This window comes from Mustela nigripes, chromosome 4 (assembly GCF_022355385.1).
Source record: "Mustela nigripes isolate SB6536 chromosome 4, MUSNIG.SB6536, whole genome shotgun sequence".
NCBI classification, from domain to species: domain Eukaryota; kingdom Metazoa; phylum Chordata; class Mammalia; order Carnivora; family Mustelidae; genus Mustela; species Mustela nigripes.
This window is the reverse complement of record NC_081560.1, coordinates 29,069,137-29,091,473: the sequence shown is the minus strand read 5'-3', so window position 1 is coordinate 29,091,473 and position 22,337 is coordinate 29,069,137. Positions and strand designations below refer to the sequence as shown.

Here is a 22,337-nt window from a genome sequence, read left to right as displayed (position 1 = left end):
ATCGTTGTGCCATATTTCATTTCTGGCTGATGGGGTTGTGCTCCCCGGGCCTAACATGACAGCAGGATCAGCAAACTGGAGACTCCAAGACCTGAGTTCTGGTCCAGCGAGTCGTTAACCGTATGATCCCACTTCTGTCCTTCAATTTTTGGGTCCTCAGTTTACTTCATCTGTAAAAGAGGAGGATGGACAGGAGACCCAAAGCCCCATTCCAACTCCATTCGAGAGGATGCCCACTGACCACTTTACATCTTTATGAAGATGTAAAGATATATATGCAGGAGGTGGTTATTGATTACAAATCCTATATTCCAGGGCAAAGTTAGAATTAGAAGCAAGATGAATGAAAACCACAGAAAAATTACAAAGAGAATTGGATGGAGAAATAAGCATTTTGAGGACAGTCTTCATTTTGCCGTTCATTATTCAACATCTCTCCTAAATTTTCTATGTCCTTTAGGATATATACATATACAATGTATATGTAATATATAATATGTATATAATGGACAAGGGTCATTAACTGCATTCAGTCTAGAGACTGAAGTTTTTCAAGAAGGAGAAAATAAATTTTTTTCTATGTCATGTCTTTTCTTTTTTTAATTTATCTATTTGACAGAGAAAGATCACAAGTAGGCAGAGAGGCAGACAGAGAGAGTGGGGGAAGCAGGCTCCCTGCTGAGTAGAGAGCCCGATGCGGAGCTCGATGCCAGGACCCTGGGATCATGACCTGAGCTGAACGCAGAGGCTCAACCCACTGAGCCACCCAGGCGCCTCTCTATGTTATGTCTTTTAGTAGCACTGCTCTTCTCTACATCTGAAAACTTAGGAAATGCCTTTTACCTAGCAGACTTCTTTTCCTCTCCTACATGGAACCTTTTGCGGAGGCCTCTTACTTCTTCAGTCCTACTGCTGTTAGAGCTACCTCGTCACTGTACCCAAAGTACCACCCATTCTATCTCTCCAAATCTGATCTATCCAGAAGACCCGACCTTCCAGAAACTCTGACACTCACGATGCTTTCCTTATTCTGAACTGCCACAGCTTACTTAAGGTTGGGGGGAGGGGGGGCGGGAATCTATCCCTTGGTTGCTAGGTATCAGGCACTATGTTAGGTGCTATATATTTTTTTTCTCCTAGAGAGAATTTTTCCAAGTTAAATAGTGGTTCTCAACTGTGGCTGCAAATTAGGATCACCTGAAAAGCATTAAAAAAATCCTGGTGCCTCAGTTCCATACCAGTGGTTCTGATTTAATCAGTCCAGGATACAATTTGAGCATGGGGATTTTAAAAAGCTTTGTAGGTAACTCTAATGGGCCTCATTGAGGCCCGTGCAGCTCGCTGGAGGCGGAGCTCAGGTGTGTGTATGTCTCCAGAGCCCACACCCTATTGGCACCACACAGATATCTTTACTCAATTATGCCTTACCTTTATTGTGTTGTAACTATTTTACTGTATAAATTGTAACCCTCTAACCTGATTATAAATTTCTTGAGGTTTAGCATTGTAAGTTAAGAGGTTTACATACGTTAATATATTAAAGTGCTCAGAATATCCCTAGCATCTGACACGTGCTGTGAAACGTAATTTTTTTTTTTTTTTTTTTTTTAGTTATTAGGTTTTAACACCAATGACACCTAACATCTAGTAGGGTAGATATTTCAATTACATAATACATTAAAATCCTCCCAGGGAGTACTATTTTATCTCCCCCAGTTCTCTCTTAATAGACCCACAATTTTTCTTTCCTTTTCTGTGAGCCGTAAACTTGATCTTCTTTCATAGTGTATTATTTCTAACTATTCCACAAATACACAGTTCTGACGTCCCTGAGGTCATGAAATGTTAATGCACCATATTCATCACCTGAAATTAGGAATTCTCACTAAAATTAGTGTCACACCAAATATTTTTGTTACCAGAACCACAAAGCAAAGCCAGAGTGGGTAAAGTTGTTCATTTTTTTTTTCTTTCTAACTCAAAAAGCAGCTAGGAATATTTACCTCCTCGTTATTTCGAAGAGAAACAGCTAGTGGTAACATAAGCAAGACCTTGAGGGTAAGGCCTTTGATTGCTGGAGATGTCAGGGTATTGTCCACAAAGGATGTAAGTAACCACTCCGTATTCAGTGTATGGGTTCAAACTCCACTTCTGAAAAGATGAAGAAGGAAAAAACAGAAAGCAAAAAAAAAGTCATATTTTGAATTTTTTTCCAATAAATCATTAATATGTCAACTCACACTAAAATTGGAAGTATTTGAATACATATCACTTTATCAATAAAATAGAAAAGATCTCAAATGCATTGCGAACAATTCATTTATCTCATAAGCATTTACTAAAGCTTGTGACCTCCTTTGTGCCTGAAGTCTGTTAGTAACAAAGGTAAATTTGACATCGTAATTATAACGTGCATTAGCCCATGAAATCCTCCCACCTCTCTTGCTGCTGAAGAAATGAAGGTACTAGAGCTTAGAATGTGCTGAAGAGATTCACACCAAAATGGTCATGAGGATGTGTGGCCAACTGCCTTAATGTGAGTGGCTTCCCATCTACTTTGGTCCTATTAAGTGCTAATGCATTATTTAAAAATGAGTAATAATGGAGGAGCATCCAATTGCTTGGTTTTTCGTCAAGAAGGTAGTTTCACAGAGCAGGACTCCTACTTGATTTCGGCATAGGCTGTGTTACTTCAGAACCTTTCTACATGTTGCAATTCTATCTGGTTGGCGGGGGGCCGTGCCTCACTCCGTGGACTTACACGGTGACGAGTGGTGTTCTCACCGCAGTGACTGAAAAACTCGTTTCACTGGGAAAATCTGAACAAAGGCTTCGCTTTCCATTCCAGGCCAATGGATCGTGCCTTGCCTTAGCTGTTCAGACAACAGGACCTGCGACTGGAGAGAAATAACTTGGCAACCCCATAACTGCCAATATGGTGTTCTCACTAAGCCCCAACTCCAGCAGTGCCTGGGAGGAAGGAAGGTAGGTTCTGGATCCGGTGGGGGGAAGCCTCTCATTCATGCCCCCTGTAGCACCAAGAGCCATGCCATTGCATTGACTAGACCTGTTCCTGCTCTCTTACTCGGCAGATGATATCTAACCGCATGCAGTTGGCTTTTAGAGTCATGGGTAAATGTTATCCTAGAAGGGCCTGAACGATCCTTGCTCAGAATGCTCCATTATTTCCAAATAAGTCTACTTGACAGATGGACGACATTAAAGTCCTGTCCCATGCTGCCCCAATTCCATGCTGGTTTTCTCAGCACACGTTGGTAAGAGCTTGCCACATCAGCAGACAGACAACAGTCCGGGGCAGCTGGCCTCGTCAGCGGCCACCCCAGCAGGCCCCAGGGTTGCAGCAAGACATCTGGAGTTCGCTTGCTGGAGCAATGAAATGTCCCTTGCATGTCAGGCTCACTTCTGCTAGAGCTTCCCGAGTGCATGACATGCTAACCTTCCTGATCTTCTTTCACGTTCCTGGGCAGGTCTCACGTGGACCTCACTAGGCTGCTTTCCCTTTAGTGAGGCCTCTAAGCTGATCTGTCGGACATGCAGTGTCTCCTTGCTAGGCGCGCTCTGAGTAGGTAGATCCCGGCCGAGCTCTTGGACGTGTGAACTGGGCACATAGACTGAGATGCCTGGTTAACATGAAGTAAGTAATTCTTATCCAGATTCTCAAAGTACTTTTTATTAGACAGACATTTCCTTATAAAGTGTTTGTGAGCACTCATATAGGGGCAAGACTGAGTTCAAAACCCTATTTTCTTTTTTTTTTTTTTTTTAAAGTTCTGTTCATGTGTTAGGAAAAGAATGCTGGAATGAACGTATGCCAGTTTTTCAGATCAGCCTAGGTTCAGATCCTCTACTAGCAAATAATTTGAAAATAATGATGGGGGTGGGGGAGGGTGGAAGGGCAGGGCAGGAGGATAGACATTCTCCTTCATGGTGATGCCAATATAAATGCCCCAATTTTCATGACAGGGAGTAGCCCTGAAGATGAAGCAGCCCTTAGTTACTTTTTTTTTTTTAATTTTATTTATTTATTTGACAGAGATCACAAGTAGGCAGAGAGGCAGGCAGAGAGAGAGGGAAGAAGCAGGCTCCCTGCTGAGTAGAGAACCCGATGCAGGGCTCGAACCCAGGACCCTGAGATCATGACCTGAGCCGAAGGCAGAGGCTTAACCCACTGAGCCACCCAGGCGCCCCAATCCCCCTTAGTTACTTTTAAAAAGGAAAGAGAAGAACATAAACATCTAGAAATGTATGAACCACCAGTCTTATTAACTGAGAATTGATTCTGTGCAAGGAAATCAGTGTGCTGCTACATTTTTTATACCTTAAGTCTGACCAGACGGTAAGCTTCATGAGGACGACGGACATGTTTGAATCACTAACATAATCTCACTGCTTAGCTCAACTTTTTGATATGTAATGGTCACTTAACAAATATTTGTTGAATAAACGGATAGGTTAAAGTCTTTATTTCCAATCATAAATCTGTGAGATAGCTATTATATGTTTTCTACTTGAGAAAACTAAACCTCAGAGAGGTTGACTAATTCTCCCATGATCCCACACAGATGTACGGCTACTACTCTGGCATTTTTAACCACCAACTTGGACAATCCAACATCCACATCTAAGAAATGCAGGACTGGAAGCAATGAAAATAGTTGTTGCTGCAATAGTTAGACATCTCTAAAGTCTTCCAGAATACTGTTCTGACCTCAGAATTTAGAGCGTTCAGGAAAATTCCAAGATGTCACAGTCTATTAACCTGAAAGGCAGTAGATGCTAATTTAAGTTCATAACTAAATTCCATGGCTTTTGACATGACACATACTGTTTCCCCGGCTCACGTTCTTCATCCATAAAGTAAAAGAAGCCTATATGATCTAATCCTGTAATGTAGATTAAATAGTTTGCAGAAAGCAAAAAAAGCCTTCTCCCTCATCTGTCTTAAAATACTGTAGACCTAGTGGCTTAGGCAACAAATGTTCATTTCTCATAGCTCTGTAGGCTGAGAAATCTTGAGATCTGGAGACCAGCCGGGCTGGGTTCTGCGGAGAGCTCCTTCCCAGCCTCCATCCCCCGCCTTTCTGTGGCGGTCACCAGACAGAGGTAGAGCTCTGGTCCACCTCTTTTTGTAAATACACTAATCCCGTCATGGAGACCCCACCCTCAATACCTCATCTAAACCTGATTGCCTTCCAGATGTCCCACCTCCTAATACCAGGGTAGGGTTTCAGTATAGAAACTGGGGGGAGGTGGATGGCAGCACAAATGATAACAGTTTTTGTTAATTTCAAGGCTGGTTATTAGCAACTGTACAAAGTAATGGTGAGAAAAAGGGAAGATCCCTTTTTTTTTTTTCACCTGTTACAGAGGATGTTGCAAAGTCTGAAAATAAACCCTGTGTTCAGATTAGGTGATCCTGGCGGAGACCAGCTGGCGGACTGCTTAGTAGTGAGGGCTTATCTTAGTGAGTATCTTAGCCCAGAGGCACCATTCAGACCCTCCTGCTCAGATCTCTGGTTGACTGGCACACTGGCCATGGTTCCACAGAGTTTGATGTGTTTACCCGGATACGAATGTATTCTATATACTGCAGGGAAGCATTGTACATTTTTAGCAGAAGAGAGACATGGTCAGAATTAGAAAAATCCTTCCACAACAGTATAGAGACTGCCTACAGGGAGGGGGATACGGGTGCAGGGGTGCCAGAGACTCTTTAATGGAAGAATTCCATCATACAACCTTGAGGAGTCAAAGCAAGTATAGATTCTCAGTACAGATTTCTAAAGTATGGATTCAAAGATAGAATATATATTCTATAGTATATGTATCGTATAATGCTATTGATGTAAAAACTAATACGCACATGTAAACATGCCTGCATACACAGAACATTCTGGAAGTAACACCATCAAGAACGATTACCTAAGTGAAGGGGAGCAGGAGAGGGATGGTGTTATGACAGGACTAACTACATATTTGGCAAGGCCCAGGCAAAACAAAAATGCAGGACCCTGTGTTCAAAATGATTAAGAGTTCCAAGACGGTAACAGCAGAGCAGGAAAGCAAGCCCAGGACCCTCCCACTGCACGGACTCTGGGCAGCCCCCTGGGTCACATGCCCATGAAGGCAGCTCAGGGAGCAAAGCGTGGTTGGCAAAGGGTGAAGAGATCTTTTTTAAAATATCTGTGTGGTATGGATTTCATTTTCATGGGTGAGCATTTTTTTAATCTAAAAAATCTGTATTTTAAAAGGTTGTATAAGTCAGAACCAGGGCAGAGGCAGTGGAAATCCAAAGGAGAGAGAAAGTCCGAGCAAGAAATTTTATATTTACGACCATGGGACAGGATACCATACAGACAGGTTCACACACACCACACAGCCCAGACATCATTGTATAAATGTTCACCATCGTGACTATCATATAGCACTTACATTAAGAAAACTCCGTTTATGAATAGAATTAGGTTAACATAAAGTTTTCCCGATACATTTATTTCTCACTCTCCATGAGAAGAATATACAAAGTATCTTAAAACTCTTTCATTCCTAAGCGAAGACCATTCTCATCCTACCCAGAATTTTTCATATCGTGATTCTATTCCAAAGACAAATGTATGTTAAAGCGTACCAATTACAAAAATAGAAAAACAAGGAACATAAATATTTTGTTTTTTAAACACCATATGTAATGACATTTTTGGGGGAGGGGGAAGACTCACTTTCTACTATGTCAAACATTCAAAAGAAACATGTTACTTGAGCGAGTTGGTACAGAAATGGCCTTCCCATCTGCGTAAGGATAGCAGGGCTGTGGAGCAGTGGGAGCTTGGACCCGCGGGCAGTTCGCAAGTCTGTACTACAGCTCTGATCCCATCCGACAAGGTGGTTGTCTATGCACCGGCTCCATCAGATTAACTCTGCTGCTGTACATCAGAAAACTTGTAAAAACAAGACTTTGTAACTTTCTTGATGTTCCACTGCTCATTCGCTCATCTAGCTTTTGTTGAGTTAAGAATCTATTCTAGGGGCATACAAACGCGATCCTCCAAAAAGCTAAATTTCTAGTAGAAGGAGATCCATGAGAGAAGCGACTGTTAGAACATAGTGTGTTGCAGACGTAGAGAGCAGCTCGAGGCTGGCACTCCGGGTTTCAAGGTTCTGGAAGGTTGTTAAAAGAGCCTACACAGGACTGTGGTGGTTGTTACAGGCGATCTACCAAACTCGTTACTTTGAAATGGCTTGGACTGGAAAAAATGAACTAGAAAAAAACAAGGATCTTCATGCTCCCCCTCCCCGAGCCCGCAAAGACTATGCAGTGAAAGTCCGATCCCTCCAGGGCTAGTACCTTCTTGGATTTCCTTTGGATTGGAGGGAACAGATGATGAATGCAAGGCTGTACTTGGAAATGCATGCCCACCTGTGGGGATGGAACAAGGCACAAATCCGTTGAGATTTAAAGAATGTTTCAAGTTTCTAGTAACTTTGACCAACAACCACACTGTGCTTGGAAGCATGTGAGCTGCACTGTTACTTTCTAGACTCACTGGGTTGCCTTTGCTACAGTGATGCGAACAGGAGGTTGGTCTCTGGAGGAAACATGGGAACAAGATTTCTCCTCAAAGCAGTCAGACCATAAGAAACTCTTAATCTCAGGAAACAAACTGAGGGCTGGTGGAGGGGAGAGGGGTAGAGGGCTGGGAGACGGACAGTGGGGAGGGTATGTGCTACAGTGAGCGCTGTGAATTCTATAAGACGGAGGAGTCACAGGCTTGTACCCCCGAAACAAATAATACATTATATGTTCATTTGAAAGAAAAGAGAGAGAAAGAAAAAAAAAAAAAGAAAAGATTTTCCCTCAAAGCATTTGTAGCCCATTTCAATGTCACACTTGTTTGTGTATGAAGGGCAGGTAAACACGGGGCTCCTTTTAAACCCTCAACTTATCCAAGTATGAGTGATTTCACAGCTATGTAGAGGTTTTGTGTTGTGTAACCGTGCTGAGTCAAAGCTAAATCAATAGAAAAACACAAGCTATGTTTTCAATTACACTCTCACACATTTCTCCAAATAGATACCCACCTCTTACTTAATAAGTTCTGAATGGAACATCCACAAAAATTTATCAGAGCATAACTTTGTAATCACAGTGCGAAATTTAGAGGCTATAGTTTAGAAATATGATAATCAAATTTACAATGGAAAAAATTTAGGAGCCTGACCAAACGGAATTAAGCAAGCCCTTATTTTGTTTGTCAGTTGAAAACACAGCTCAGAGTTTAAAACAGTATCTGAGAGAAGATCGCAATTAAGAAAGGAAAATATAATAAGGCAATATTTACTGAAAGTACTTAAACTCAGCTGTTAAAACAGGGAATGTAACTTACATCTTTAAGTAATGTTAGCAAGTTAAGTAGTGTCTTGGACTTGAAGGTATTTAAATTTTTGAAGTGTGGCTAATTTATAATAATATGTTCTGACTGATATGTTACAGTTACACAATTCATGGTTTCTTGTCAGTTTCGATATAAAGGGAAGAATAAAGGGGAGGGAAATCACCTCACTCTCACCAGGAAAGAATGGCTTATCCGTAATGCCCTCAGTCCAGATGCAGTGGCTATAAGGATCAATAATTTTCTTCCACACAGCTAGAAGACCTGTGTCTGGGTGATAGAGTTTAGTTGTTTGTTTTTCCTTTTTGCCAAATTTCATGTATTTGAGGGTGATTTGCCTAAATGGCAATTTACATTTGTTCTAGGCCCCAAAGAGCAACTTGGCTGGTTACCTATAGCCAATTTAATCAATATGCACCATTGGAAACATTCATTGTAACCATATTATATTTCACGGACAGTTGCTTTGCTGAGCTAGATTTTCATCATACCCTAAATATCATTAGCTCTCTGATCAGCCTTAGCTTCCTAGTAGGACTGAATGTCCCCTTGCTTCATTTAGAAATGAGTAATGAGAGCAGTGAAGCTTAATCACAGGGCTCATCAGAATCACTGTGGAGCTTTCGAGATGGATGGGCTATGGTTGGCCCTGGATTGGAGGTAGTGTGTAAAACGCCCCTTCACCTCACTGTCATTTCCTTATTTACCTATGAGAGAGCATTAATGGACAAGATTAATGGACAAGTAGCTTCTATGGCAGGCCTATGTGACTTCCTCTCCCGGAAGGTTTCAGTGGGTTCCTGTGAGTCGAGCTGAGTCTTGTCTTGGCATCTACATGCATTTTGTTTGTTCTGAAGAAATATCCCTATTTCTGTGAACACTTAAGATAGAATCTCTGTTACGAAGAAAGAAAGGAAGGAGGAAAATTATTTAAAATCAAGGGGTTTTTTCTGGCCTATTGATTCTACAGACACCAATTCTTTTTTTTTTTTTTTAATATTTTTATTTATTTATTTGAGAGACAGTGAGAGAGAGCATGAGAGGCGAGAAGGTTAGAGGGAGAAGCAGACTCCCCATGGAGCTGGGAGCCTGATGCGGGACTCGATCCCGGGACTCCGGGACCATGACCTGAGCCAAAGGCGGTTGCTTAACCAACTGAGCCACCCAGGTGCCCAACAAACACCAATTCTTTTTCAGCCTCAACAGATGAGGAGAATCTGAGAAGCTAATGAGCTCCGGCATTTTACTGCCTTTATATTGACTCAACCCAAATAGCCGCCAGTGCTTCTCTTTTCATTTCTCTATAACTTGCTTTGCTAGCTATGCCCTTGGTACTTTTGATGACTCTGCAGGAAAGAGGTAATAGAGTACAATATTTGCCTGTTTAAGTAGCACCATTGTTAGTTCTCTTCATTGATGATGAGTGGAATGAAAATCATTATACTTTTTTTTTTAAACGATTTTATTTATTTATTTGGCAGACAGAGATCACAAGTAGGCAGAGAGACAGCCAGAGAGAGGAGGAAGCAGGCTCCCTGCTGAGCAGAAAGCCCAATGCGGGACTCAATCCCAGGACCCTGAGATCATGACCTGAGCCGAAGGCAGAGGCTTTAACCACTGAACCACCCAGGCACCCCCCACCATTTTTAGGAGAAAATCATTATACTTTTATATTTCAGCCAAAATTCCCAATCTTGGTTGCATTTTCACTACTGCTAATACTGATATTAATACTAACAATACTTCCTGCTATTTTTTGTCTCAGGGACAAAGAAATCCTTTTCTGCATCATAGGGATTATAAATGTAGCCTTTCATGTGCTTCATACTTTCACTAATTCACACGTGGAAGACTCTGAGTGTAGGTTTTAGTTTCTTCCCCAGAAAGACAGCATGTAGGAGAATGTGTAAAGGCTAGCTAAGCGTTCATCAGACCCATTTCCTCCTCTTCCTGGCCAATGTAGTTGACTACAGTTCTCAGTCTCCCTTGAAAGTAGGTGCTGTCATAGACAGAGCTCTAACCCGTGGAATGTGTGAGCAGCAGTGATGTGCTCAGCCGCCCTGCTGGGCCCACAGACACCCTGGCAGCTCCTTACCCCTTCCCTCAGCCGAATATCAATGCCTAGAAAGCTCTTCAAAACCATTACTGAAGTAGACACAGTCTAACCATCTGGGGACCCTGCCCACACCCCACACATACACCTGCCCGGAACCACCTGGACTATGTTCCTAAAGGAGAAATAAACTTTAGTCGTATGTAGGCCATTCTACTTTGAGGGGGCTCTATTTGTTATAACCTACAGCCTACCTCACTTAATACAGGGGCAATATAGTATGAGGAAATGAAAGCGAAGATAATTAAACCATTTCATGTGTTTCTAATATGGTGAATTTTAAAGAAGCCCTAAGCTTTAATAGAGCCTAGGAACATGATACGCGTTTAGGTCCTCTGGTCCACGGTGGTGTGAAAAAGAGTAGGAAATATGCCAGCCCCTGTAAACTTCTCGGTGAGAATCTGCCTGCTACTGGGTCTTGGAGCTAGAACAGATACAAAACTCCTCTAAACACATCTTTGTCTCCCACTGATGAGCTGAGGTCCTGCCTCCCAGGACACAGCCAGGCACAGAGGCTTCTGCTCCTCTGCAGAGCCCACCTTGGGTTTCCCTCTTGCACTGGAGAACCAGAACTTTGGAATAAAGTTGCCACCTGGATCCAAAATAGGATTCTCACGATTCCTGTGATGGGTTTATTAAACCGACCCTTAAGCCACTGTTTCACAAAAATAGAAATAAAATTTGTTTAAGCTGATTATTTTTATGTGAATTTTCAAAACATTTCTAAACAGAATGGACTTACTATGTTCATTTTGGAAAACAGAATAAACTGTCATATCCTCCCCTGCAAAATAACCGCGGGTAAATTTCCAGGACCCTTTCTACACATCCACGCGCTTTCCTTTCACAAACATACCATCATCACTTATATTCGGATTGCAATGAGCTTTTGATAAAAGTTAACTGAAATCTTCCCCATCACACTGTATTACAGTATCATTGTTAAAAGATTAAAAAAATTCAAGTGGATGATTATACCTTAATAGAAGGAATCTGGAAGACATTTGTACTGTTTCCATTGTACTTTGCTTTTAAAATATATTGTAATAGACATCCTTAAATATTTCCTAGAAGTGGAATTCCTTAAAATTTGCCAGTTTATACACACAACAGCAAAGTTTCCACTCATCCATTTAACACATAAGAACCGACTCTTATGCCAGGCACTATTCTGGGTCTTGGGATTCAACAGTTGAAAAGAAAGAACATAAAACCTCTTCCTTGTGGTCCTTACACAGTTGTAAGTGAGAGGGGTCATTTCCCCAAGCTCATAAGATTATAGGGGCTTTCAAAATCTTTGCTGTTTTGGTAGGGGGGAATAAACTAGCTATTGCTGACGTTGGTTATTTTTATAATTGCTTGCTAGTTATTTATATTTAATGATCACATTTTTTTCATTAATTGCCTATGCCAACCAGCACCTATACATGCTAGTGTGAAGCAATAATGTTGACGGGGAAGAAGAATTATTTACAAATTTTATGGCCAGTTTTGAGTATTTTTATGGAAATTTAGGCCTTTTAATGTCGACCTTTAAAACAAATAATGTACAAATTTCCTTTTTGAAAATTCCCCAAATTGAAGGATCTAAAAGATATAAAGATTGGCTGTTAGCCATGTAACTGGGGGGAAAAAAACCACTCTGTTTCCTGACGTCGTTTTTCAATTGTGTACATGCACTTAAAAGAACTGACCTTTCGAAGTTAGAAATCAGCCTCTTACAAAACTGCTCCCCTACAGAACAGGCCATCTTAAAATCACAACTGCATTTTCATTTTAGTTAGAACTTATCATCTCTCTCTTTCATAGAATAGAAAGGCTCTGGGAGAAAACAATTCTCTAGGAAATATTCCTCCCAGAGTCCTGACCACCAGACTTGAAAAACGCTACCTAGTTATTTGCAATTTAGCACTCGTTTTGCACATGTTGGTGGTGAGGCTTCCTTCTCCCAAACCCCGCAGCTCTTGTTGGTCCCTGGTCAGGAATGGAGAGGCGAGGGCTGGTTCTGACAGTGTTGGTTTGCTCAGGGTGGTGAGCTCTTCCCGGTTCTGCATCCAGAGCTCAGGCTTCACCAGCAGCCTTGTGAGTCTGGGGAAGGGGGGGTGAAGGGGTGGGGGGATCTCCAGCAGACTTCGCAGGGCAAGCGCTCTGACGGAGACACTCCCCATCTTCTCTGACGTTTCCTCTCAACAAGCTGCTGAATTTAAAGTGCTTAGCAATGCACTGCAAGACCCCCTGGATGGCTCCGCACACGCTACGGGCCTTTCCTGTGCCTTCATGCTAGCTCACATTGGGAGCTTCCTGTGTGCCAGGAACCAGATGGCTGGGACAATCTCACTGATGTTCTCTAAGGCGGTGCTGTTATCCCCCCCGCCCCCCACATTTTACACGTAAGAGGAGGAAACCTTGGAGCAGTCATAATTTATCTAAGATTATCTAGTTAACAAGTAACTGTACCTTAGAATTCTGACACATAACTCTTTTTGCCTCTGACGTTTTTGTGGGCTGCCTCTTTGTAGAACGCCACAAAAAAAAAAGGGACCAAAATGTTCTTCTCTCGTTAACAAGCAGCTTCTTTGATTTTCCTAAGCCCCTGTATCTCTCCCTGTAGGCCACAGTACAGACCCCCAGTGATCTTACTGACAGCCCAGAGATACCCTAGGAGGGATTGCAACTCCACACCATGATGAAAAGAACCCATCGGAAAACCTGTAGTGGCAATTTAGTTTTAAAAAGCTGGTCTCAAAGTTCTTTTATCAGTGTTAAGACCTGAAAAGTTCTCCCATCTAACCAAATTCTCAAGTTGAGGTCCTAACGCCCAACACCTCAGAATGTGACCATGTTTGCAGGCAGAGCCTTTAAAGAGGTAATGAAGGCGAAATCAGCTCTTATGGGCGGCCCCTAATCCCATGTGACCGGTGTCCTCACACGAAGAGGAGATGAGGACACAGACACACACAGAGGAAAGACCATGTGGAAAACTCAGAGAGAAGGTAGCCATCTACAAGACAAGGAGAGAGGCCCTCAGAAGAAATCAACCACGCAAATACCCTGATTGTGGACTTTTGACCTCCAGAATAGTGAGAAAATGAATTTCTGTTGCATATGCCACCCAGTCTGTGGTACTCTGTCCCGGCAGCCCCAGCAAACTGATCCAAAGGGAGCTGGTAATTACTAGTATCTGAAACGAAGAGCTTTCCAGATTATTCAAAGTTCTCTTTTAAAAATCAAAACTCTAAATCAGAAAAACAAATTGTTATATAGGTTAAATCCAGTAAAAAGAATTTCAAGGGATTTCACAAATTATTTTATCATATCAGATGTTTATTGCCCCAAATGGAACTTGACTAAGAGGATCAGTGACTGGGGCCTCGACACCCTAAATTATTCAGTTTAGCTTGATGGTGCTTCTGATGTTTGATCTGAGGGCAAATTGGAGATGTCTTGAGGATTTCTTCACACAGCTCATTGAATACACTTACCATGGAAAGAATGAAATTTGCAGATTCTTACTCACTTTGCTGTGCATGGACAAATGCAGTAGTCCTGAGAAATGCCAGCAATGGCTGCCGTTAAAATCAGAGAAAAATATGTGCAGGGCTAACAGAAAGAGAAATCCCAACACAGAGAAAACTGAAGAATGAAATAAACCTGTCCCAAGACATTAAAAAGGATTGTCTCGAACAGAAGTCCCTTTGACTTTCAATTCAATAAGTATTTTTGAAATGTATGCATGGTAGTATGGGGGAAATTAGAATTTAGAAATTAACCCTGACTCTGACCTCAAATATTTCTTGACATGAGATGAGAAAAAAAGACACAGACAGGAATAGCCATAATGTCATGTAGTCTTTGATAAAATCTGTAATGGAAATTAAAAATGTAATGAAATCACAGAGGACAGAGAAGGTCATTGGACAAGCTGGGGCACTGGACAAGACCCTCTGGGAGTTACGGTTTTTTCTTTGGGGTCTGAGCTTGTGCAGCGTTTACACAGGTGGGGTTGCCGAGGGAGGAGCTTGCTAGGCAGGCAGATTAGCACAAGGGAAAACAGACGTTGTGGAGTGCAAATCATGTTCAGCAAAAAAAGTAGGAGTCTGACCTGCTTACCTGAAGGGAAGCCTTGGGAGGACGGGGCCATTGACCCTGCGTTTGGAGTCAAAGGGCCTAGGTTTGAGTCCTGTGTTCCCCATTTACCAGATATACGAACCTTCAATTGTTCCCTGAGCCTTCTGAGCCTCAGATTGCTCCTCTGTGAAATGGAAATAATGACTCAAACCTCACCATTATGATTAAAAAGGAGTGCCCTGTGTGAAGTCTCCACCTAGCAGAGTCTGATATGCAATAAAAATTCTGCAAATATTGGCTCAGCCTCAATCACATAGGCTTGACTATACAGAAAAATGGAGACCCAATAAGGTTTTCGAGCATGAAGGTGCAAGCTCCGGAAGTAGGCATTGGGAAATTTATCCCAGTAGTGCCGCGTGTACAGCATGACTTTGAGGGCAGCCTTTCCCACAGTTTCGGGGTGATAGGAGCCTGAAGCAGAGCTGCTTCATGGGGCAGTGGGAGGGTTTTGAAGGAGGTGATGAGTAAGAGTCTTCCCGGGCAAATGGTGCTGGGGACTGCTCCCTGGGTCATAGTCAGAGACTCAGGGTCCAGCCCTCTGGCTCTTTTCTCAAACAGTGGCATGACTTCTACTGAGCTATCCAGCCTCTGTGAATTCTCAGTTTTCGCATCTATGAAATGAAGAGGTGGGAAAAAATATCTAAGTATTCTTACAACACTAAGGTACCTCATGCTTATTTGTTTTTTGTTTTGAGTTTCTTTTTTTTTTAATGTTATGTTAGTCATCGTACGGTCCCTGATTCAGGCCTATCCGAATCAATAAAATCTGTTCAGCTCATTAGATGGGAAAGCAAACTACCTAAGGGAAGTGGAGAAACCCAAGAGAGCCTAAAGCAAAAAGCTTTAAACATAACTGAGCAGGTCAGTGGCTGTTAAAATTATGAGGAATATGGAAGAGAGGAAAATGAACAGGTTTGGGGGAGAATATGATTAACATCATTTCTAACAGCTGAAAGGGCTTTCTTCCAAAGAATTAGACTTGTGGCTTTAGGACTATTCAACAAATGACTTACTTTGTATTGTCTCTCATACCATGTAAACATCAGATCTGAAAGCAAATGTTTTCCTCTAATTCGTAGATTCTTTTCATTGGAGATTCAACCAACAGAGGGATAATGTACTACCTGATCGAAAGACTGAATGAAACCCTGCAGGAATGGCAGAAGGTGCATGGCACGAAATTCTATCACAACATCAACGGTGGGAAGACTTTGATCAGTTACTCCTACTATCCCCAATTCTGGATAAGCCCTTCATTGAGACCAACATTTGAGAACGCGCTCGAACATCTCTTGCAAAGGTACAGTGGAACTATTATGGACGGCACAGTGCCACAATGGACCGACGTTTCGCTGGGGGTCATCATTGCTCCCTGTCTATCAAATGTGCTGAAAAGCTTAAATCCCAAGTAATGTGACTGAAAACAAGTTGGAAAGGACAAGGAGGTCCAGTGATCGGGATGCTAGCTATGACTCAGAGAAACGTGAGGCACTGCTGAGAAAATGTTAACCATCTGTTTCAAGGCAACATGTGTTGTTTTCCTTTCTGGATTTCAGATCGCGTCCCCTGGAGAACACAGGCCAGACGGTGTTGGTTGTTGGTGGTGTTCAGTGGCTCAATTCCAATCACCTACAGATTATTCACAAGGTTTTGAAGAGGTGAGTTTCTGCAACAAGAATTGTCATTAGCATTTGGAGTTAAAAAGAAAAGTCACCGTTGAGGTGATTAAATTTTATCGAGATTTTTGTGGAAAGGACAGCTTGAAGTTTAGAACTCGGGTTTAAAATGTTTCAAAATACTTTTTGTATCCATCACAAGAGGGCTCTTCAGTATCCACATTTATATTTTCTACAGGTAAAAACACACCCACTGACACATAAAACTCTGTCCACAAAAAAAAAAAAAAAAAATAAAAAAAAAAAAAAAAAACTAAAATATGCCAAATCTATAAAATGAGAATTTAGTCTTATATGCCAATTATCACATCCTAAAAGAACTCCATTGTATTTGTTTATGTAAGCACAAATACCAAGAAATGTAATCAAGGTTTATGACCTCAGAACTCTGATTATTTCTCAGGGAAAATTTACTCAATATCCTTGTGATCATCAAAACTTTGGGAATTGGATTTCATCTCCCAGTGGATGGATTGCATTTCTTGACACAGGTAGGCCCATTCCCTCTAAGCTACATGAACTTTATGGTTCCTATAAGGATCTTTGTTGGTGTCTGAAAAAGGACCTACAAGGCATTATATAAGAGTCAGCCACCTTCATAAAAATCAAAGGAGATAATGCACTTAAGGATTAGGATTTCAAATCCATTATACTTATTCCTGGAAATAAGGAGACCATGTCCCATTAACACATTATGAATAATGCTTTGAACTCCTAAGACAAGAAAGGGGATGCCATGCTATAAAAAATAAAGAACTGAAGGGTGGATCAGAGAGATTCATCTTTAAGTATCCCTTTACCCCACGAACATTTCATACACCTTAAAAGACTCATGCTGAAACCACAAATGAAATTGTCAGTATCAATGAGTACTTTAGGAAAAGGGTGGCTTTTTTGAAGATGATTTCTGACTGATTGCTTTTAAAAAAAAGTCTTTGAAGTAGTATCATTAGTTTTATCTTTGCTTGGATATTCAGAAAGGGGAAGAGTTAGAGGCCTCTGACCAGTTCTTATAGAAAAGCACTGAACAGAAGTCTAAGAAAAGGAAAGAAAAGCAAAGAAAGGCACTATCTGTAAGTAAGAGAAGCAGCAGCACTTGTTAGAGCAAGGAGAGTTCAGGGCAGGCGGGACTTCATGGCTTTGTTCAGGGGAGACGGGAAACTGTCCATTTACTGTATACATTGAGTGAGGTGTGTGTGTGTGTGTGTGTGTGTGTGTGTGTGGTGTTGATCCCTCCTCAAGTTCCCCAGCACAGATGACACGATTCCCTTTCCCTCTAAACCATTGCCTGCCTCGGTGTCAGATCTCTGATCCCAAAGCAGGAGAACAGATAGAATGTGGCCCAAGTCAGGGATCCAAATTCAGCCTCTCAGAGGTAATGTGGGGAGGGGAAAGTCCCTTAAGATGAGTTGACGTATTTAATATCTGGGGTAGCTGAAGGGTCGGAGACTGGATTAGACGACAGTTCCTTATTAATGGTTTTGAGTTGAATGTCCTTGAATGTTATTTGAAGGCTACAGTCAAGGTTACAGTTCCTTCAGGACGACTCTGCTTTGAGCCCCCACTTTACCCCTCTCCGGAACTGCAGTGCTTGTGGCTCCTACTTTTATTTAGGTTCCAAACTCAAGATTAGTTCATCACAGCAGACAGCAAACATTTCTGCAGCACTTTCTCTGTGCCAGATCCTGTGTTCAGTCGTATGTCTCCCAGCACGGCTTTGAGGATCCCCATCAATCTTCTCAAACAGAATGAAGACTAAAGGAGAGGAGAAACAGAGGGGAGAGGATAGAACAAAAGAGATAGGGAGACTTGCAAGTAGAGGCAGAAAATAAGGCTGAACTCAATTGTTGCCGGCATGGCCATTCAAGAGCTTGCCTCTGCTGTTCTCTGTAGACTTGCTACCCGTGCGTATGCACACATGTGCACACATGTGTAAACACTCATGCACGCACTGCTACTGAGCTCAGTCCTGCTGGGCAAGTTTCAGTTCCTCAAGCACACCATGCTCTCACTCACGTCCGGGTCTTTGAAATCACTGTTCCCTCTGCGTGGAGCCCACTCTCCCACCACCTGTTCGCCTGAACAACTTCCAATGATCCTTCACGTGTTCGTTTACCACGGGCAGACTTAACGGATACACGAGACTGGATTGGCTAGTCCTGCCAGGAGCTCCTGTGATAGAGTCTCACGTCTCTGTTGATGCCGCTCAACAGAGACAATCCTTGGTTGTCTGTCTCCCCTGCTAGACGAATTTCTGGGAGAGCAAGGACCAGGGAGGAAGGAAGGGCTGCATTGCACACTCTGCTACCCCAAATGCAAAACACCATCTTCAGCACATAGACCGTTCAAAAAATATCTCCTGCAAGAATGAGTGAATGATCCTTCCTAGGGTTTGTCTCCTCCTAGATCGCCCCTTCAAGACTGAGACATTCATTCACCTGGGCGACTGGGGGTGTGGCCCAGCGAGGACTCCCTCCTGACTTTCGGCAGGAATTGCCTTTTGCTGCCCAGGCCTGACTTGCCAGTATAGGGGTACCAAGATTCAGCTTCCTTTCCCTAGTTTGGGCCATCTTGGAGGAACCAGCTCTAGAACTCCCAGTGGGATCCACAAAACCCTCTCATAGAACTACATCACTTCCTTATAGGTGTTGATCCCCAAAACACTCTCCTCTTAGCTTCCTGCAAGCAAATTCCCATCTCAGGAGTCTGTTTCCCAGAGAACCAACCTTTGTCTAGAAAACTCTCTTTAGAACCCTCTTACTGTAAAGTTCCATATACCTTTCATATCTACACAAATTAAAACTGAGAAAATACTTGTAACCGGACAAGAAGTCTACAAACAATATTAAACATCATCGTTCACATGATGGCATCAACCAAATTCACCTATGTTCCTTTCCTCTAGATTTCTTCTTTAGGAATTCTTCTATTCACTACTTTTATTTTGGGGGAAATACTCTTCCTTCGGTATTACCTGAAGATAGGTATGCTAGCACAGTGGAGAAGACAGAAAATTAGACATATTTGTACTGCTGCTTTTTTCTTGCAGTTGGACCAACAAAACAAGTGATTTGCTGTTTCTTTTCTTTTCTTTCTTTTTTTTTTTTTTTAATTACTTATTTGACAGAGAGAGAGAGAGAGCCCAAGCAGGGGGACTAGAGGAAGGTGGAGAAGTAGGCTCGGGAGCCCAATGTGGGACTCGATCCCAGGATCCCAGTCATGACCTGAGCCAAAGGCAGAAGCTTAACCCACTGAGCCACCCAGGCATTCCTGTGATTTTCTTTTTCAACCGGAAAATAAAAAGAATTTTTATCCGTTAGAAAAGGCCAGAGCAGTTTCCTTCCTCGGTCAGTTTGGGTTCTCCATGTCACAACAGACAGAATTAGCAGAGGAAGGGGATTTATTAGGAAGAATGTCCGGGAGGAGGGTAGTGAGTAGGCAGAAGGAGTTTCAGGCCCCAGCACCTAAAGCATATCACTCAATCTCGAACCAAATACTTTTGGAGTGTCTGCTCTATCCTGGGCTCTGTTGGGCACGTGGTTGGCTGTTACTGTCTGAGAGGAAGAGAGCGCAAGAAGGGTGGATGAGGAGGGAGGAGTCTCGGACTGCAGGTCGGTCTGAGAGCATCCGAGCCACGCTGATGAGAAATCCCAGAGCGAGAATAGTTAGAGGAGGGGTTGCTCCTCTCCACAGTGGACCTGAATTGGACTTTCGGCCAAGCTCGCTCATGGCTCTGGACATGGTTGGGGAGGGAGGGAAGAATATGATTTGGCAAAGCAGGGGCTGGAGCCGGCACTCAGTTCCGTCGTTTCCTGAAGCCTCGCTGAACCCGCTGAACCGCCCTCCACCACCCTGCTTAGCGGGTCCCTCCTCCCCAATGGCCCAGAGGCTAGGATCTTTACATTCCAGTAAAGGTCTTAGTAAATGTTTGCAAATGTGTTTCTCCAGTTAGAATGCAGCGTCTGAGGAAGCAGGGGCCACGATTTATTTTTCCTTCTATTGTGGTCCCTTAGCACAGAGCTAAGCCCAAAACAGATACTAACTAATACTCAAATGACTAAATGAGTAAGAATCCAAATAGAGGGAGATAGCCTTCATGATGTTCAAATTTTGACTTTTACAGTGAGAATTTTAAATATCTCAATGAACCTTCCCTGGGAAGAAACCTAAGAAGGTTAAAACATAGAAGGAAAAGTTCCAAACCGTGTGTCATTCTAGATATTTATGTGTCACCGTTTTAGATTCACGTAAACGTTTGCACTTATATTTTGAGTAAAAAACTGAGAAGTCTTTGTTTCAGAAATGCGTGTGAAATTCTTTTTCTTGCAGTGGGACCAATCTGTAAAAACGATGATATTTACATGATTTCTACCTGAATTAGTAAATCGTAAAACAATCCTCTTGATTAAAAAAACGAACAAACAAACTCAATCTAACTGAATTTTTTTTTTAATTCCCATTTTCCTCCATTGCACTGCAGAGTGAAGTTCAGAACTTATGGAAGGAAAATGTGATTATTCTGGATGCCGCAAAAACCTATGGCTATGAAGTGGTTGACACATTTACTATAACGATGGGGCGATACAAAGAGTTTTTGCAAGGGACATGCGGGTGCCATTTTCATGAGGTATTTATCCTGGCTCTTTATTTGTTGTAGCTTTTGATTTTTTAAAACATCTCTCATTATATCTTTAGTTTTGTTGTCCGTGTTATTTTGTATTAAAAAAACCATGTCGGGGGTGGGGGGGATCAAATGAGGTATTCAGCATCACTCTCTCAAAGCATGTAGCAGTCACAACTGGAGGTGCTACAAAATAAGAAGTTAAAAAAAAAAAATTTGCTCTTAGGTAGACATTTAAAAACTAGGATCACCAGTCAACACAAGCAGGAGGATGGAAACCTGGAGAGCACCTGCAGTTTCTAACAGACCCTGAACCTTCCCATCAGACATTGTGGCCAAAGAAGGTAGCAGGTCTTTGGTGGAGCTTGAAAATCAAGACAATTTAATGTGTTAGACTCATGAATGACCTTCTTCCATTGGTTGAGCCAATGCATGAAAGAGGTGGAGCTATGTTTTGAGTAGCCCTCAGCACCCCATGGGGAAAATGATTTGATCTGTAGTCATCAAATAGTATATAATATTAAAATAGGCGAAGCTGATAAGGTGTTAGCAGAGGCAACAGCAGGTTTCTTCCTCCGTCAGTTTGGGTTCTCCAAGACACAGCAGACAGAATTAGCAGAGGAAGGGGGTTTATTAGGAAGAATGTCTGGAAAGGATAAAGGGAAGGGTGCTGAGTAGGCAGCAAGAGTTTCAGGCCCCAGCACCTAAAGCCTGTCACTCAGTCTTACAGCCCTTGTAAACCAGAAGGCAGTCGTTGGGTTGACTAAGGCAATGACAACTAAAGGATTCTTGGATCCCATTTTCCAACCTTAAAATGACTGTCAGATCCATTTTGGTCCTTGGGTTTTTATGGCTACCCAAGAGTTATTGACACTGTATTGGTTCTTCTAAATATTCTGTGTGTGTGTGTGTGTGTGTTTTTTTTTACATATAATTATGTATGACAAGTGCACCTGCATCTCAGGGAAGCAAGAGCCTGCACCCACAGTGCAGAGCAGGGCATTTTCAGTTTTGATCTAGTAACTTGAACTTGGCCTTGCTGTTGCAGAGAAGCTTCTATGCTGTAGGAGACTGTGTGTCTATTTCTTTCTTCCACCAAAAAAAAAAAAAAAAAAAAAAATACACCCTTTCAGTTTCTATGCTATCTGCAAAAAGTCAAGACTTAGAAACACAAGGGCAGGTAGCCTAGAAGAGAAAGAAATGATCTTGCCGCAGAGCCAGTATCAGAGTTGGCTGCAAAAACAGGTCAGAGGTTGCCAAAACCCACATAAAATGGGGACTTTGAAAGACAACATACAGACCGGGGTTTTGCCCCTTTTAGAAAAGGTTTGTTTATTTACTTATTTTTATATAATGTGTCTTCAATTAGTATATGAGAGGGGAGGGTA

At 42.2% G+C, this 22,337-nt stretch overlaps 1 protein-coding gene across 4 annotated transcripts in view; it reads left to right on the top strand.

Annotated features, from left to right (window-relative positions):
* Positions 1-22,337, top strand: part of CPED1 (cadherin like and PC-esterase domain containing 1) — a 264,988-nt gene that overhangs the window by 228,479 nt on the left and 14,172 nt on the right. For all 4 annotated transcript variants that reach the window (XM_059396509.1, XM_059396510.1, XM_059396511.1 and 1 more), the window contains 5 exons: positions 2,849-2,985; positions 15,732-15,952; positions 16,209-16,310; positions 16,732-16,819; positions 20,809-20,955. In XM_059396509.1, the coding sequence (XP_059252492.1) occupies positions 2,849-2,985; positions 15,732-15,952; positions 16,209-16,310; positions 16,732-16,819; positions 20,809-20,955 (695 nt within the window). The remainder of the gene's footprint in view (positions 1-2,848; positions 2,986-15,731; positions 15,953-16,208; positions 16,311-16,731; positions 16,820-20,808; positions 20,956-22,337) is intronic.